Source organism: Aotus nancymaae, unplaced genomic scaffold (genome assembly GCF_030222135.1).
Source record: "Aotus nancymaae isolate 86718 unplaced genomic scaffold, 86718_ANA_hifiasm-v0.15.2.pri h1tg000016l, whole genome shotgun sequence".
In the NCBI taxonomy this organism is placed as follows: Eukaryota; Metazoa; Chordata; class Mammalia; order Primates; family Aotidae; genus Aotus; species Aotus nancymaae.
Window position 1 is genome coordinate 19,940,757 of NW_026988428.1, and position 14,417 is coordinate 19,955,173.

The 14,417-nt window shown below is 33.5% G+C and overlaps 1 protein-coding gene and 1 long non-coding RNA gene across 23 annotated transcripts in view; one reads left to right on the forward strand and one right to left on the reverse strand.

Annotated features, from left to right (window-relative positions):
- The window catches only part of PPFIA2 (PTPRF interacting protein alpha 2), a 495,144-nt gene extending 482,960 nt beyond the window's left edge, over window positions 1-12,184 (forward strand). For 8 of the 22 annotated variants that reach the window (XM_064376927.1, XM_012442051.3, XM_012442055.3 and 5 more), the window contains 3 exons: window positions 3,684-3,859; window positions 4,744-4,812; window positions 6,527-6,774. In XM_064376927.1, coding sequence (XP_064232997.1) covers window positions 3,684-3,859; window positions 4,744-4,812; window positions 6,527-6,757 — 476 coding nt within the window. In that variant the 3' untranslated portion in view covers window positions 6,758-6,774. Of the gene's footprint in view, window positions 1-3,683; window positions 3,860-4,743; window positions 4,813-6,526; window positions 6,775-7,861; window positions 7,954-10,781 lie in introns of those variants that run through there. The other 14 variants (XM_012442054.3, XM_012442056.3, XM_012442066.3 and 11 more) reach the window with 4 other exon arrangements.
- Window positions 7,115-13,869, reverse strand: LOC135275372 (uncharacterized). Its single transcript, XR_010342963.1, has 2 exons — window positions 13,268-13,869; window positions 7,115-9,799 (listed from the first exon to the last, which is right to left on the reverse strand). It is a non-coding gene; the product is annotated as an uncharacterized LOC135275372 (long non-coding RNA).
- Between the last annotated feature and the right edge of the window lie 548 nt (window positions 13,870-14,417).

Sequence of the window (14,417 nt, forward strand, 5' to 3'; positions counted from 1 at the left end):
GACAGACTATTTCACCAGAAAAAAACAAACAGAAAAGAAATACTAGAATAAGTGATTCAGGCAGATGGAAATGATCATAAAGATAATAAAAAATGCACACATGAAGGAGGAGAACTGAAAATTGTATGGGTAAATTTCATAATAAAAATAATATCTGCAGGGCTTAAATTTTACATGGAATTAAAATACATAACTATAACACAAAAGGCAGGAAGGGAATAAGTGAAATTGAAATTAAATTGTCTTTGCATTATCTAGAAAATGATAAAAGGAATAATTTATAGTAGACTCTAATAAGAATACATATTATAAGCTTTAAGTGTCATTACTAAAATAATAATATAAAGTATAAACATAAAAAGCTAATAGAGGGCCGGGCATGGTGGCTCATGCCTGTAATCCGAGCACTTCGGCAGGCCAAGGGAGGCGAATCACCTGAGGTCAGGAGATGACACGAGCCTGACTAACATAGTGAAACCCCATCTCTAGTAAAAATACAAAATTAGCTGGGTATGGTGGCATGCACCTGTAGTCCCAGCTACTTGGGAGGCTGAGGCAGGAGAATTGCTTGAACCCCGGAGGCAGAGGTTACAGTGAGCACAGATCACACCACTGCACTCCAGCCTGGGCAACAAGAGTGAGACTCCATCTAAAGACAAACAAAAAAGCTAATGGAGTGGTAGAATAAAATAAGAAAACATAATAAAAGGCAAGAAAGAAAGAATAGGAACAAAGAACAGGTAGGAAAAATAGAAAGATGGTGGATTTCAACTCAAATATCTAAGTAATATTAAATGGGCAAGAACTAATTCAATTTAAAGATAGATGAAAAACAATGATGCTGTACACAGTGGATACACTTTGAATATAAGAACGTAGAAAACTTAGTAGTAAAGGAGATACACATGCAAATATTAACTAAAGCTGCTGTGATTCTTCTAATACCAGAATATAGACTCTAAGGCAGGAAATATACTAGAAATATGTTGGCTATTTTTAAATAATAGAAGGGAAGATACAGCAAATTTGTATGCATCTAATATGTAGATTTAAAATACAGAAAGTAAAAACTGACAAATCTTAAAAGTAGTAGACATTTTCATTTCATAATGGGAATTTCTGATTAAAACTACAATGAATCCTGGTCAACATGGTGAAACCCCGTCTCGATTAAAAATACAAAAAATTAGTTGGGCATGGTGGCGCGTGCCTGTAATCCCAGCTACTCAGGAGGCTGAGGCAGGAGAATTGCTTGAACCCAGGAGGCAGAGGTTGCGGTGAGCCGAGATTGCGCCATTGCACTCCAGCCTGGGTAACAAGAGCAAAACTCCGTCTCAAAAAAAAAAAAAAAAAAAAACTACAATGAGATAGCCATGTATTAGTTTGTCAGGGCCGATGTAACAAATTACCAAAGATTGTGTATCTTAAGCAACAAATTTTGTTTTCTCACAGTTCTAGAGACTAGAAGTTCCAGCCCAAGGTGTTAGCAGAGTCAGTTCCTACTGAGAAAAAACTGTTATTTGCTTCGCCCCTGGCTTCTGGTGATTTGCTGGCAATCTTTGGTGTTCTTTGGCTTGTAAGAACATCACCCTGATCCCTGCCTTCATCATCAATAGTGCTCTCCATGTGTGTATGTCTATTTCCAATTTTTGCCATTTAAGAAAGATAACAGTCTGATTAATTTGGGCCCACTCTAATAACTCATTTTAATTGATCATTTCTATAAAGACCTTCTACCGAGTAAGGTTACATTCTTAGGTACTGGAAGTTAGGGCTTTGACATGAATTTTGGGTAACACAGTTCAACTCAATACCACACACCTACCATAATGGCAAAAAAAAAGCAAGACAAAACAAAAACAAAAAAAACAAAGCATTGGTAAAGAGTTTCAGACATTAACAATGAAAGATTAAATTGTGAGAATGAAATTTGCTTAGCAATATCTGCTAACATAACCACATAGCAATTTTATTCCTTGTTATTTATTCTACTGCAACATGTAAATATACAAAACAAAATACATGTATAACAATGTTCAAAGCAACAGTATTTTTATTTCAATATGTTTTTGGGCAACAGAGGTGGTATTTGGTTATATGAACAAGTTCTTTAGTTGTGACTTTTCTGACATTTTGGTGCATCCATCATCCAAACAGTGTACCCTGTACCCAATGTGTTGTCTTTTATCCCTGCCATCCCCCACCCTTTCCCCTTCAAAGCAACACTGTTCTTAATAACCCAAAGTGGAATCCACTCACACGTCCATCTGCAATAGAATGGACACACTGTGGCATAATCATGCAATGGAATGCTAAATAGCAATGATCATGAACACCCCACTGCTATTTGCCAAAGCATAGATAAATTCCATATTGAATGAAAGGCAGATAAAAAAGTACTTATTGTATGATTTATGTATGAAAAGCCAAAAAATTAAATCAGGCAAAGCGATTCTGTAATGAAAATAGGCAGAATATTGGTTACTGTTGAGTGAGAATAGTGCCTGAGAAGGTGCATGAGGGGACTTCTGTGGGTCTGTGCTATCACTTTATTGCTTCAGTGTTATACGCAAGAGCACCTAAGTTGGTTATAAATGAATAAAATAGGACAAATAAGGTCTTTCAAAGACTCATCAAAACAGTTATTTAAAACATGCTTTTCAAAGGCTTATTAAAACAGTTAAAGTTGAAGAATATTTCCTGGAAGATTTTTATATTTCCTGAAAAAGCTGTGCACTTCATTAGAGAGAAAAAAATGACAGAAAAACTTACTTTTACTTTAATAATAATTATAGTTTCCTTTCCCTTTCTACAGGTAGGAAAAAAGTTTTTTCTCATATCCCCTTAAATTTCTTAAAATTATTTTTTTATGAACGATTTTAGTCCTTCTGTTTTACTGTTTTTATAGTATTCTGCCAACTTGTAATGGGAAAAAACTGAAGAAAATAACTGATAAAATATAATTTGTTTTTGTCTAAAAAAAAAGGACATGACATTTTTCTCTAAAGGTTTTATTTTTAAAAAATAAAATTCAGAGGATTTTGTTCCTCAGTAGGATACTACTTTCAATAAAGCAGAAACAATTTTTGACATTTGAGTGCTTGAATTTTGCATTACCATGTGATTGGGAAAAAATGCACTGAAATATAGTAGTAAGAATTCATCTATTGACACTTTGTATTATTTTACTGTTCTTAAATATTAAGTCAGGTAAAAAAAAAATGTATCTTCTAGTCTATATGCCAATGTTTAGGTAGTGGTTAACAAACACTTCTGATGAAAGGCAGGATTACGATCTCATCTGCTGTTCACTGAAGAGGCGTGTATCAAGACACGAATAAGAAATGTCTCCATCTGGTGGTAAAAACATTGAACTTCAGACAGACCCCTAGGGCTGTAGTATGAAAACAAGAAACAAAGACACGGTATTCTATGACAGCACTGAAGTGCTATAATTTTAGCTATAACAAACACTCTGAAAAACAAAAGCTTTTTAAATAGATTTAGACTCGAAAAGGTTAATTATTAAAACAGTAATTATTTGCAAATGAAGGGAGCCAGGTACATTAGGGTGTGGATAAATCAGCATAAGTGTGACCTGGCCAGATACCCATGGCTCATTTCAGCCAGCAGTTCTACTATGCAAAACACTGCATCCTAAAATGATACATCTCTTTACCTAGATGTGTTGGTGTGGAGCAATGACCGAGTTATTCGCTGGATACAAGCAATTGGACTTCGAGAATATGCAAATAATATACTTGAGAGCGGTGTGCATGGCTCACTTATAGCCCTGGATGAAAACTTTGACTACAGCAGCTTAGCTTTATTATTACAGATTCCAACACAGAACACCCAGGCAAGTTTTTTTTGCTGTAGTCTTATTGTATTCTGGTTTATATAATGATAAGCTAAACTTTTAGAAAAAAAATCTGGCTGTGTGTTCATGGTTATTAATGAAAGTTAGCTCAAGGTTTGAAATATGTCACTGGGGTTTTAATTTCAGGCTAGTGGATTTCTAGCCAAAAAACATCAAAAAATTAAACAAGAAAGGGATTTAGAAGTTATATGGCCCAATCTCCCACCTGAATGCCAGATTCCACTAAACGAAATCCCTGACAGATGGCCATCAGTCTCTGTCTCTCTGAGAGGCAGTCATTTCTATTTACATGTGTGAATTATGCAGTGTCTTAGCATTGGATATGCCAGTGATTCCCAAAACTGGATAATAATTTGAATCAATATAGTTCCTGATGAATAAAAAATAAAACCTCCAACCCACATCATAGTCCTAAGAAATCAGTTATTAAGAGATAGGGCATGGGAATCTTTATTATCTAAACTTTCCCCAAATGAAAATCGTTGGCCAGGTTTGAGAATTACCTGCACAGATTTGATTAAAAATTGACAGTCCAATTTACTTTTTTATTTTGTTTTTACATATTTCAGAGATTAAACAAAATACTCAATTGGAATAAAGTAACCAAGTGAGACCAAAGCCTCTTGACCTCAGATGCTTATGCAAGACTGTCTCTCTACTGTCCACAGACAAAAAAAAAAAAAAAAGCCCCAAATAGTTTTTATAGTTAAAATTTACAATGGCTAATAGACATGGTGGACTTAAATCTTAAAAATCCATAAATAAAATATGGTTTGTAGTACATTCTCAGATAACTATGAGCCACATGATTTTTAACATAAAATGTGATTTCAGTGATGGTAACTGTAATTTGATGTCAACAGGCAAGGCAGATTCTTGAAAGAGAATACAATAACCTCTTGGCCCTGGGAACTGAAAGGCGACTGGATGAAGTAAGTTTACCTGTTATTCAAAAAAGATCTTAGCGAGTAAAAGAAAAATGATGGAACATCTTTGTTTTTAAGGAATAGTGCTTGGAAATTAATCAAATGACTATTCTATAATTAGAATTTAGAATTTTATCCAGGTTTGTTGTTAAATATTCAATCTTATTTAATTTTGGAAAGAGCTATATTATAAATATAAATATCATTTCAGCAATTAGAGATACTAAACAGTAATTTACAATTTTTATGAGCTGTGACTGCAAAATGTTGAGCAACATTTTTTTTTTAATTAGAAAAAATTAAAACACTAATATTGATAAATTCAGCTTTTTAATAAAGAATGCATTTATTTCTTAAATCACTATATCTTGCCAGGAAATTTTAGAAAATTAAAATGAAGGTAAAACTTGCTTCAGTAGATGGGAAGCTTTTTATTATTTTATATATTGATACTGAGTTTTTCTTAAAAACAGATGAATAACATTTTAACAATCATAGAATTTGAAAGCTATATTGAGTATAAGATCCACTATATCTAATATATGCATATTTAAGTGATTTGGAAAATAATAAACATGTAAGTGGCTTCCCCAGATGAATGAATACAAGGAATATTAGTAAATGCTGTGGACTGGTAGACATTTTAATAGTCTGAGTTTTTCTACAGAATCTTTCTGGAAGAAGTGGGAAAGAAACCTGAGTATGCAGTAGAAAATAAAGAGATGCATAATTCTGTGTTGCAAAGTACAGGTGTTTCTTGGTACAAAGACAAGCTGATTAAAATTATTTTATGAAGAACTCAACAAATCCAAATATGGGCCAATAATTCTATATTCAAATAGGCAGGACAGATAATCTTGGTATTATAAAATCTACTCTGTCCTTTGTCCTGTGGAGATTATAAAGAGATAAGCTCTACAGTCTTGTACTCAGCTAGCTTCTGATAAATTCATGCTCTTATTCAATCAGAAAAATGATTAACATTTCTAAAAGCCTAGTCTCAAAAGTTGTCAGGAGGCTGAGGCAGGAGAATTGCCTGAACCCAGGAGGCGGAGGTTGCGGTGAGCCGAGATCGTGCCATTGCACTCCAGCCTGGGTAACAAGAGCAAAACTCCATCTCAAAAAAAAGAAAAAAAAAAAAAGTTGCATGACAGAATTTTTATTCCTTACTTAAAATTGATTCAAAAAGGTCTTCTTTTAAACTCATACACCTTAAAACACAATTATTCTTACTTAAAAGTTGCAAACAATTACAGTAAAAATTATTGAAGACTTGTCATATTGCTACTTTCTCTTAGGAGCTGTCCAGGTGTGGGGTAGCTTCTTGATAGTAATGAACTGGAAGAAAAGTCTATTGAGCCAATTAAATGAGATGTGCTTCTTTGTCTTTAAACTATACATAAGTGGAACATAGTATATCCAATATTATTTATTTTGGAAAAAATAATTGGTGGCTTATTTTAGGCTTTCAAAGATATTTACTGTATAGATGTCAGACCTTAAATGTGAAATTGTATGAAAAGTTTTATTTAAAAATTTATATATCAAATCACCTACAGTCTTGTTTTGGAATCATAGAACTATCTTGATAAAGCATGATTCCACATGTATACTTGACAGACTAAATGCAAATAATCTGTGTTACATGTTTCTAAGCACACAGCTTTAAGCACACGGACTAGTTTGTTTTTGTAACATCACATTATAACTGTACTGGCAGAGTGATGACAAGAACTTCAGACGTGGATCAACCTGGAGACGGCAGTTTCCTCCTCGTGAAGTACATGGAATCAGCATGATGCCTGGGTCTTCAGAAACATTACCAGCTGGATTTAGGTTAACCACAACATCTGGGCAGTCAAGAAAAATGACAACAGATGGTACAGTACTTTTGCATTGCTTGCTTATAAAGCAAAAAGCTTGTTTAGCCAAAGCTAGTATAATTCTCTGACCTTACTTTCTGGAATTATTTTCTTGAGTTGGTTTGCTCTGCTTGAAATTTGCTTTGCTCTCATCACAAACCAGACTCCTTTTTACACTGCTATTGCATGAACTCATGGCACTTTATTCACATTTTCAAAATAATTTATAACATCCTAAAAATAATAGTTTGGCTAATGTCCACCTCTAGGAAGAACAATAAACATCGGCATTAATTGTGTTTCTTTAGTCTTCTCCCAAAATAAACAGTTTAAGTTAGAGATTGTATTTGGACTAAAGATCTATAGTAAATGGAAATTAACTCCGCTGTCTCCCTACATGTTTAAATATTGCAAGTTTTATATGTTATCTTAGAAATTCAGACTCATCAGATATTTCTTCCCTCTAATCAAGGCCGAAGGCCTTAAATAAACAAACACAAACATGAAAAGAGAATTAAAGAAACACAAAACACAGTAATTTCTCAATTAGTATTTCCTTCTGTGGACATTAGACTTACGGTATTTACTTTACAAAGGAAAACAATCATTCCAGAGGAGGGACAACTTTGAAATAGCAGTCACAAAATTATTTCTGTTTGGGAGGCATTAACGAAAAATAGTCCCACTCTGTTTGTTAACATAAGCACCTAGCATCATTATTTATTTTCAAGGTCATAGTTAAAAATTAGTTCCAGCATCAACTGTGATCTTTGATCTACATTTCTTACAACTTGTTAATATTGTGGAACATGTCAGCAAAATTCATGAGGAACTTGACATCATTACAGTGTAGAAGTTCTTCAATACTTAGAGCACTCATTACGGTGAATTTTTTTCTGCTCCAAGAGCAATCTCTGTATCAAAAACAGAAGCACCCTGGGGAGCTGCTCCTGTTACAGATTTCATCTAAGGAGGAACACATAACAATTCAAAAGCTCAGGTGAATTACATTGGGATAAATTTTCATTAGGAACTTGATCTAGAGAAGAGGAATGTGAGTGGCTTATATCTGAAAGAAAAAAGGTCTACTGATATGTTCAGAATCCCCATGTGTAGGGAAAATAAATCTTTCTCAGCTGAAATCTTGTACTCAATCATCCAAGTCCCTCTAAAGCCCTTTTCTCCATTTGCAGTTGCTTCATCAAGACTGCAGAGGTTAGACAACTCCACTGTTCGCACATACTCATGTTGACAAGCCACTCAAAGGAGGCAGCACTGACCTGCTGTGAGTAGTTTCCCTTTGGCTGACAAAAAATAAAAAATAAACAACAGAAAGTGGAACCTACATAGAGTAGTCAATATACACTATACTCTTTGGTAGGCCCTAGCAGTACAGAAGTGAGATAACTCTTGAATTGCTTCAGGGGGAAAAGAAATCTTTGTATTTTAACTCTTAGTCTGGTATTTCCTATCACCATCTGTCTGCTATGGTTTAAGGTCTGCCTGATGGAGGCCTATCACTGTATTATCACACATCAGTGGGTTGCCACTACACTGTTTTCTACTTTTTACTGCCATTTTATATTGATTCGCATAGCATTTTATTAAGTGTATATTTTATGTAAGAAAACCAAGGTAGGCAGATAAGGATTTAAGCAAGTTCACAGAGTCAAATAGCGACAGACAGGAAAATGATTTAGAGATGGTTTTATATTAAAAAGTAGAAACTTGCCCAGGCAGGTGGATCACTTCAGGTCAGGAGTTGGAGACCAGCCTGGCCAATATAGTGAAACCTCATCTCTACTACAAATACAAAAATTAGCTGGGCATGGCGGAGCACTCCCATAATTCCAGCTACTTGGGAGGCAGAAACTGCAGTTGAGTGGAGATTGTGCCCCTGCACTCCAGCTTGGCTGATGACAGAGCAAGACTCTGTCTCAAAAGTAGAAACTGTGGAAAGGCAGTAATATATGTATCTTGTTAAGTGGTTTGGCTATTATTAGCTCCAATTTCCCATTTTGATAAGCTGGATCTTCCCTTTCATGTTTCTTTCCATATATTTGTCTTAGACCTCCCACAATTCGATGCAATTCTTGCTCTGGTTTTTACCAGCTGTTGGATTGGCACCCTGTTTCTCCTAATGCTATATTTCTACTAATCCAACTTCCTTGTTTCCAATCCTTTAGCCTCAGGTTCTTTATACATTCTTGGGGGACCATTATCCAATCCAATAAACTAACATATGACAGAGCATTCATGGGAAATCTGCCTGGGTAGATATATTCTCCATGGTTTTTTAGTTATCACTTGTCTAAGGAGAGTGGTACTAATAGTGAGAATTTCATACTTAGTAGGAGAGAACGGTTCTGTGGAGCAGGTCTGCCTTAGTGAAACCATCAGTCCAACTCCATCAAATTTCACAAGACATTCTTAATTCCCTCTATGGATTTTGTTTTTTGAGATAGAGTCTCGCTTTGTCTCCAGGCTGAAGTGCAGTGGCGCGATCTCGGCTCACTGCAACCTCCACCTCCCAGGTTCAAGCAATTCTCCTGCCTCAGCCTCCCACCCTCTGGATTTTTAAGTAATAAAATTGAATATTAGAAAAAAAAAAAGTAGAAACTGTGAAAAAACTTTTTACATTGTATCTTATCAATTTGATTTACGCTTGCTAAAACAATTATGAATTTTAAGTATTTGAGACTTATAGGAACGAAATTATAAGGATGGAGGATAACCATCAGGCATTTGATTTTAAGGAAATACTAATTAATGAAACCTATTTTAAAATCCATATAAAAAAGAGATTTCATTGAAAACAATCTTAATAGTAAAACTGCGGTTTCCTAGATTTATAAATGTCAAATGTTCATAAATTTTTTTTGACCTAAAACCATGGTTTACCAAAATATTTTACCATTTTCAATGAATATTTTGAAAAATACTTTTTAAGAGCAATATTAAGAACCAAATGTGTGCACAGGGATAACACGAAGCAGTTATAGACAGAGGAACAGCTTGCCTTGTGCTGTTTCTTCATTGCCTTGAACTAAAAGCTCCACACAGTTTATTGTTGCTCTTTTGGGCGTAAGATGGGAGCAGATATGCTGTCTTGTTTGGATCAATATTTGAAGCTGATAAAACAAAAAGCATCCAGATAAGAGATATAATTTCAGAATGTACAACCCTTATATTAAAATTTTAATTATAGTATATAATTTGGCATCTAATTATAGGCATGATTTAAAGTATAGAATAATTTGCCTAAATAAGAGGCCTCCCAAAATACTGTTTATAATAGAGTCTACACATAGCATTATAATTTCTTCAGGAACTGAACACTTCACTAATTTACAAATGACTGACTATTTAATATATTCAATAGTGCTTGCTTCTTAGCTTTTAACTGATGGGTAGTGTTACTATTTGCAATCTGTTTTTTGTGCATGGCATTCTAGTTCATATTTCCTAGTTTTTAACATTAATTGGGATAACAGTATTCATTTACAATAATTAAATCTAGGATAATTTTTGTTTTGGTAAAACAATAACACTTTTGTTATTAAAATAATTCAGAGCAGACTACTTGCTGTTTCTTTTGTGTCAGTAATTGTGAACTTTTTCTAAGTATATTATGGCTGAAAAGAATCAGCAATGCCATACAACTGACACAAACCCTTTAAAATAGGTGACTTATTATCATTGTTTTTGTCACAAATAAAGGTGTCTTTTTAAGAACTCTAAAATATATGAACTAGAATATAAATCTATATTATGAAATAGGTCAATTCAACCCAATTTATTAATTAGCAAGTTGTAAATTTTTCAAAAGGCATGCTAACATTTGCATAACTACCTTTGTTTACATTACTGCCATACTTTCCACAAAGTTGAGCAAATCTTATCTTATTATTTATTAAGCTCCCTTGAACCAAATTGGAGAAGAGCAAATGTTAATTAGATATAGCTGTTGGCTAGATCCTAGAAGATTTCCTTCCCATGGCGTTTTAGGACAGGAATAAGCAGGCTGCATGGAGGTACCCCACAGAGGAGTAGAATGAGATTTCCCAGTCTGGGACTTTTCAGTGAACTAATGCTATCCGTTGTATATTTTAGATGTCGTCTTTTCAGTCTACTCTACCTAAAGTGCACTACCATCTAAGAAGACGAGCAGTGAAAATCTTTGTGAAAACTGAATTCTAAGAAACTAATGACGTCATGATTTATTAAAAGCTAAAAAATGTGATTTTGGGGGAGTCAGATGTTACATTTGATTAGTTTACTACAATTGTAATAAAATGCTTAAGTCATTTGAATAATAAACATCATCTACATCATAAACTGTACAACAGATGCTTTTATGAAATGAAGCCACTTGTTTTTCATGTTTTATTGTAATATACTAGGCATTTATGTATTACTGTGCATTTCTTTTTAAATGTGTAAGTCTTATGTAAATGGATATAAATATGATTTTTTAAAAAATAAAATATATGGTTCATGGAGTCTCGAGTACAAACATTTGACAATTCTAAGTACTGTTTGTATTTTACCATTCCACCATTTTTACAGTTTTTGAATTGTTAACAGTCAAATCAATGTTTCCTTGAAGCATGTTCCATGCTTCAACATGTTTCTCCTTCAAGTCTGTCAATACTTACTTACTTACTTACTTACTTAAAGCTGAACAACCTGCCTCTGATCATGTAAAAAAGAATGATGATTGATTTAACCTGGAACTGGAGCCAAAAAATAGAGCTTTAAAGGCAATCAGGGATGTCCTATATCTTTAGAAATAGCACTGTGATGGCTCGATCTCCTTTTCAATACAAAACAAAGCCAACCTGTTTACAAGGGTCAAAAGCAATTATTTAAAAATTTATATTAAAAAACCATTATCTTCTCTTGTTACCTGTGGACCAAGAAAAAAAAAAAATTCTTTGCTAGCACTACATGTTCATTCAAATATCTTGAACTACCAGCCAGTACTGGACAGCAAATGTCAACCACCGCAGAGTCTGAGGCTCATTTCCACTGGAGAAAACAAAACCCAAGAAACCCTTCCCTTTTGTCAATGGAACAGGGCATTAGCCAGACTCACGTCTAATGTTATAAGCTTTCAGCCAAGATGGCCTTGTTGCGACTTCCCTGAAGTCAGTTTATCAGAGGAAATAAATGAAAGACAGAACGATTAACATATATAGTGTATAAAAGTATAGAAGAGTAATCTCTTTCCCTGTGGCTTTATTTGGTGGTGTTACTGTTGTTTATTCTTTGTTTATATGGGAGATTCAAAGTAAAACCTATTTAATAATACCATTTATCTAACTGCTGATTTTCTGCTGCTTGATCTTATTAAGCGCAAGACCTGTCATTAGTAATTTCTTTTTTTGTATTTTAATTTGCTATGTTTGCACGTACATTACATTTGTTTCAATGTCTATTTTTGTTTAACAGATTCAGTCAAAAGGTAATGGTAACAGAAACCCTTTCCATTGTCAATAAAAAAAATACTTCCAGTTCTCTGTTTAAGCTTTGTTTTCTAGTCACATAAGGCTCGACAATTTACTTAAACTATCAGGAAAATTGTTCTTTGGGTGACTCAAATATTTACCTTCAAAAGTGAGTCTACCACAAGAGGGAGTTCTAAACTTGCTTATGGGAGTGATCTTAAATTTTTCTAAAAATGTGGCCTGAGCAGGAACAATGAGAAAGAGCTTTCTAAGCTCATCTAAACATAGGCATCTTGATTCATAGAAACGAAATAGAATGTAGGAACGATGACATTATAATGCCATAATTAGATTCGGATCTACAGTTATACACCACTCAATCACTAAAATCAATGTCTTTCTTTTAAAGATGTCAAAAGATTAATCATCTATAATAGATACTAACATATAGTGATGCAAAAGATCCAGCTATTTCCCTCAAAAAAGCATAAAATATGCTTTAATTTATAAGATAATTTCTACCAGATTCTAAAATCGATTTAATGGATTAAGCTCAGAATCTCAACGTGTTACCTTTTGATCATTAACATTATAAATTCTCACATTTTTAATGTTCAGGACCTTTCAAATACAATGTTATATAAACAAAACTGGTCTTTAAATGTAGGACAGGTCTCACTTAAATATGTTTAATATATTTTCACAAGCAAAGTAACTTAATGAATTGGAAAATACTTTTCTATAACTTTTGAAAGTTCTTTATATTTTCATTTTTCCAATATCTTACCTGTGGTAAGATATTGGAAAAATGAAATATGAAAGATATATCTTTCATAGTAAGAAATCCTATGAAAATACCAAAGATCACACGATTTATTCCAACAAGTTTACGTATGACTGCATTTTTTTTAGTAACATCATATTGTTTTTAAAGATATATTTAATTCAGAATATTTTAAGTATTATCTAGCAAAAGTGATTTATGGTTAGTAGTAAAATAGAATGTTTTTTACCTCCCAAATTTTAAGCAGTCTGATGATTCAACTGAACCTTTCTTGCCCAATTTTTCATCACATAAAAGTAACAACATTCTTTGACTTTGCAAAGGAGATGCATTTCCCCAGTGAGACACAAAAAATAGCCACTTACCCAGTCTCGAGCACTGTTTTCCATTCTCATCCAACTGGAAAATAACCCAAGTCTGCTTGCTGAGGTATCCCTTCAGATTTGATTACCAGAAAAAAACGTGCAAGAGGACCAAAGATGCAACCTTTACACAATTCTTGGATCTGCCTGAAATTAAACTTTGCAAATGAACAATGACACACATTCAGCTAAAGAATTTTTCATTTTGAATTAACTGACTCTTGAAAAAAAAAATAAGGAACAGATTCTACTGCTAAGACATTAAAAACGAGTTATTAATGAAGACCACAGTTGTGACAATGGATAAAATGGACCAATGAAAAAGACAATTCAAGGAACTCAGCAGCTTCAAATTAGAGTATCTAGTTGCTTTAATTCAGGCTACTAACATAATTAAAGGGAAAAATTATATGAATATATTTTCCAGGTGTAATAATCAAGAAGGCAATTTAATAGGAATTTGCTTTAAGCTATTTATTTTGCAGACTTTAGTCCCAAAAAAGTTAACATTTCCAGAATGTTTTTATATAAGTTGTAGATCATTTTTATAATAATAAACCTTCATCTATTATCTATTTATCTCTAACATACATTTCATGTACCCAGAGTATTATGCTACAATAATTGCTCTTGATAATGTTCCTGATAGACTAAAAGATTGAGAAATACTTGAAGAACGATCAAAGATACAATGAGCACAGTATACTTTTGTGTTAAAATGTATTGTTTGATAACTGATATCATATAGATCCCTAAGTAAATCAAATATTTAATTTCCTATATCCATCTACTCTAGTTAACTGGCCCATTCCTATTAGCTTAACAAAAACTAACTTTTCAATTATTAAAAAAAAAAAATTTAGAATTTAAATGCAAAGATACTTTTGATATTTTTAATGAGTTATTTTAAAATCAGATATTTTACATAAAAATCAGGATTCTTTGTTCTCTCTTAAAAACCAGAGGCTCGGCCAGGCATGGTGGCTCATGCCTGTAATCCCAGCACTTTGGGAGGCTGAGGCAGGTGGATAAACTGAGGTTAAGAGCTCAAGACTAGCTTGACCAACATGGAGAAACCCTGTCTCTATTAAAAATACAAAATTAGCAGGGTGTGGTGACTCATGCCTGTAATCCCAGCTACTCGGAATTACCT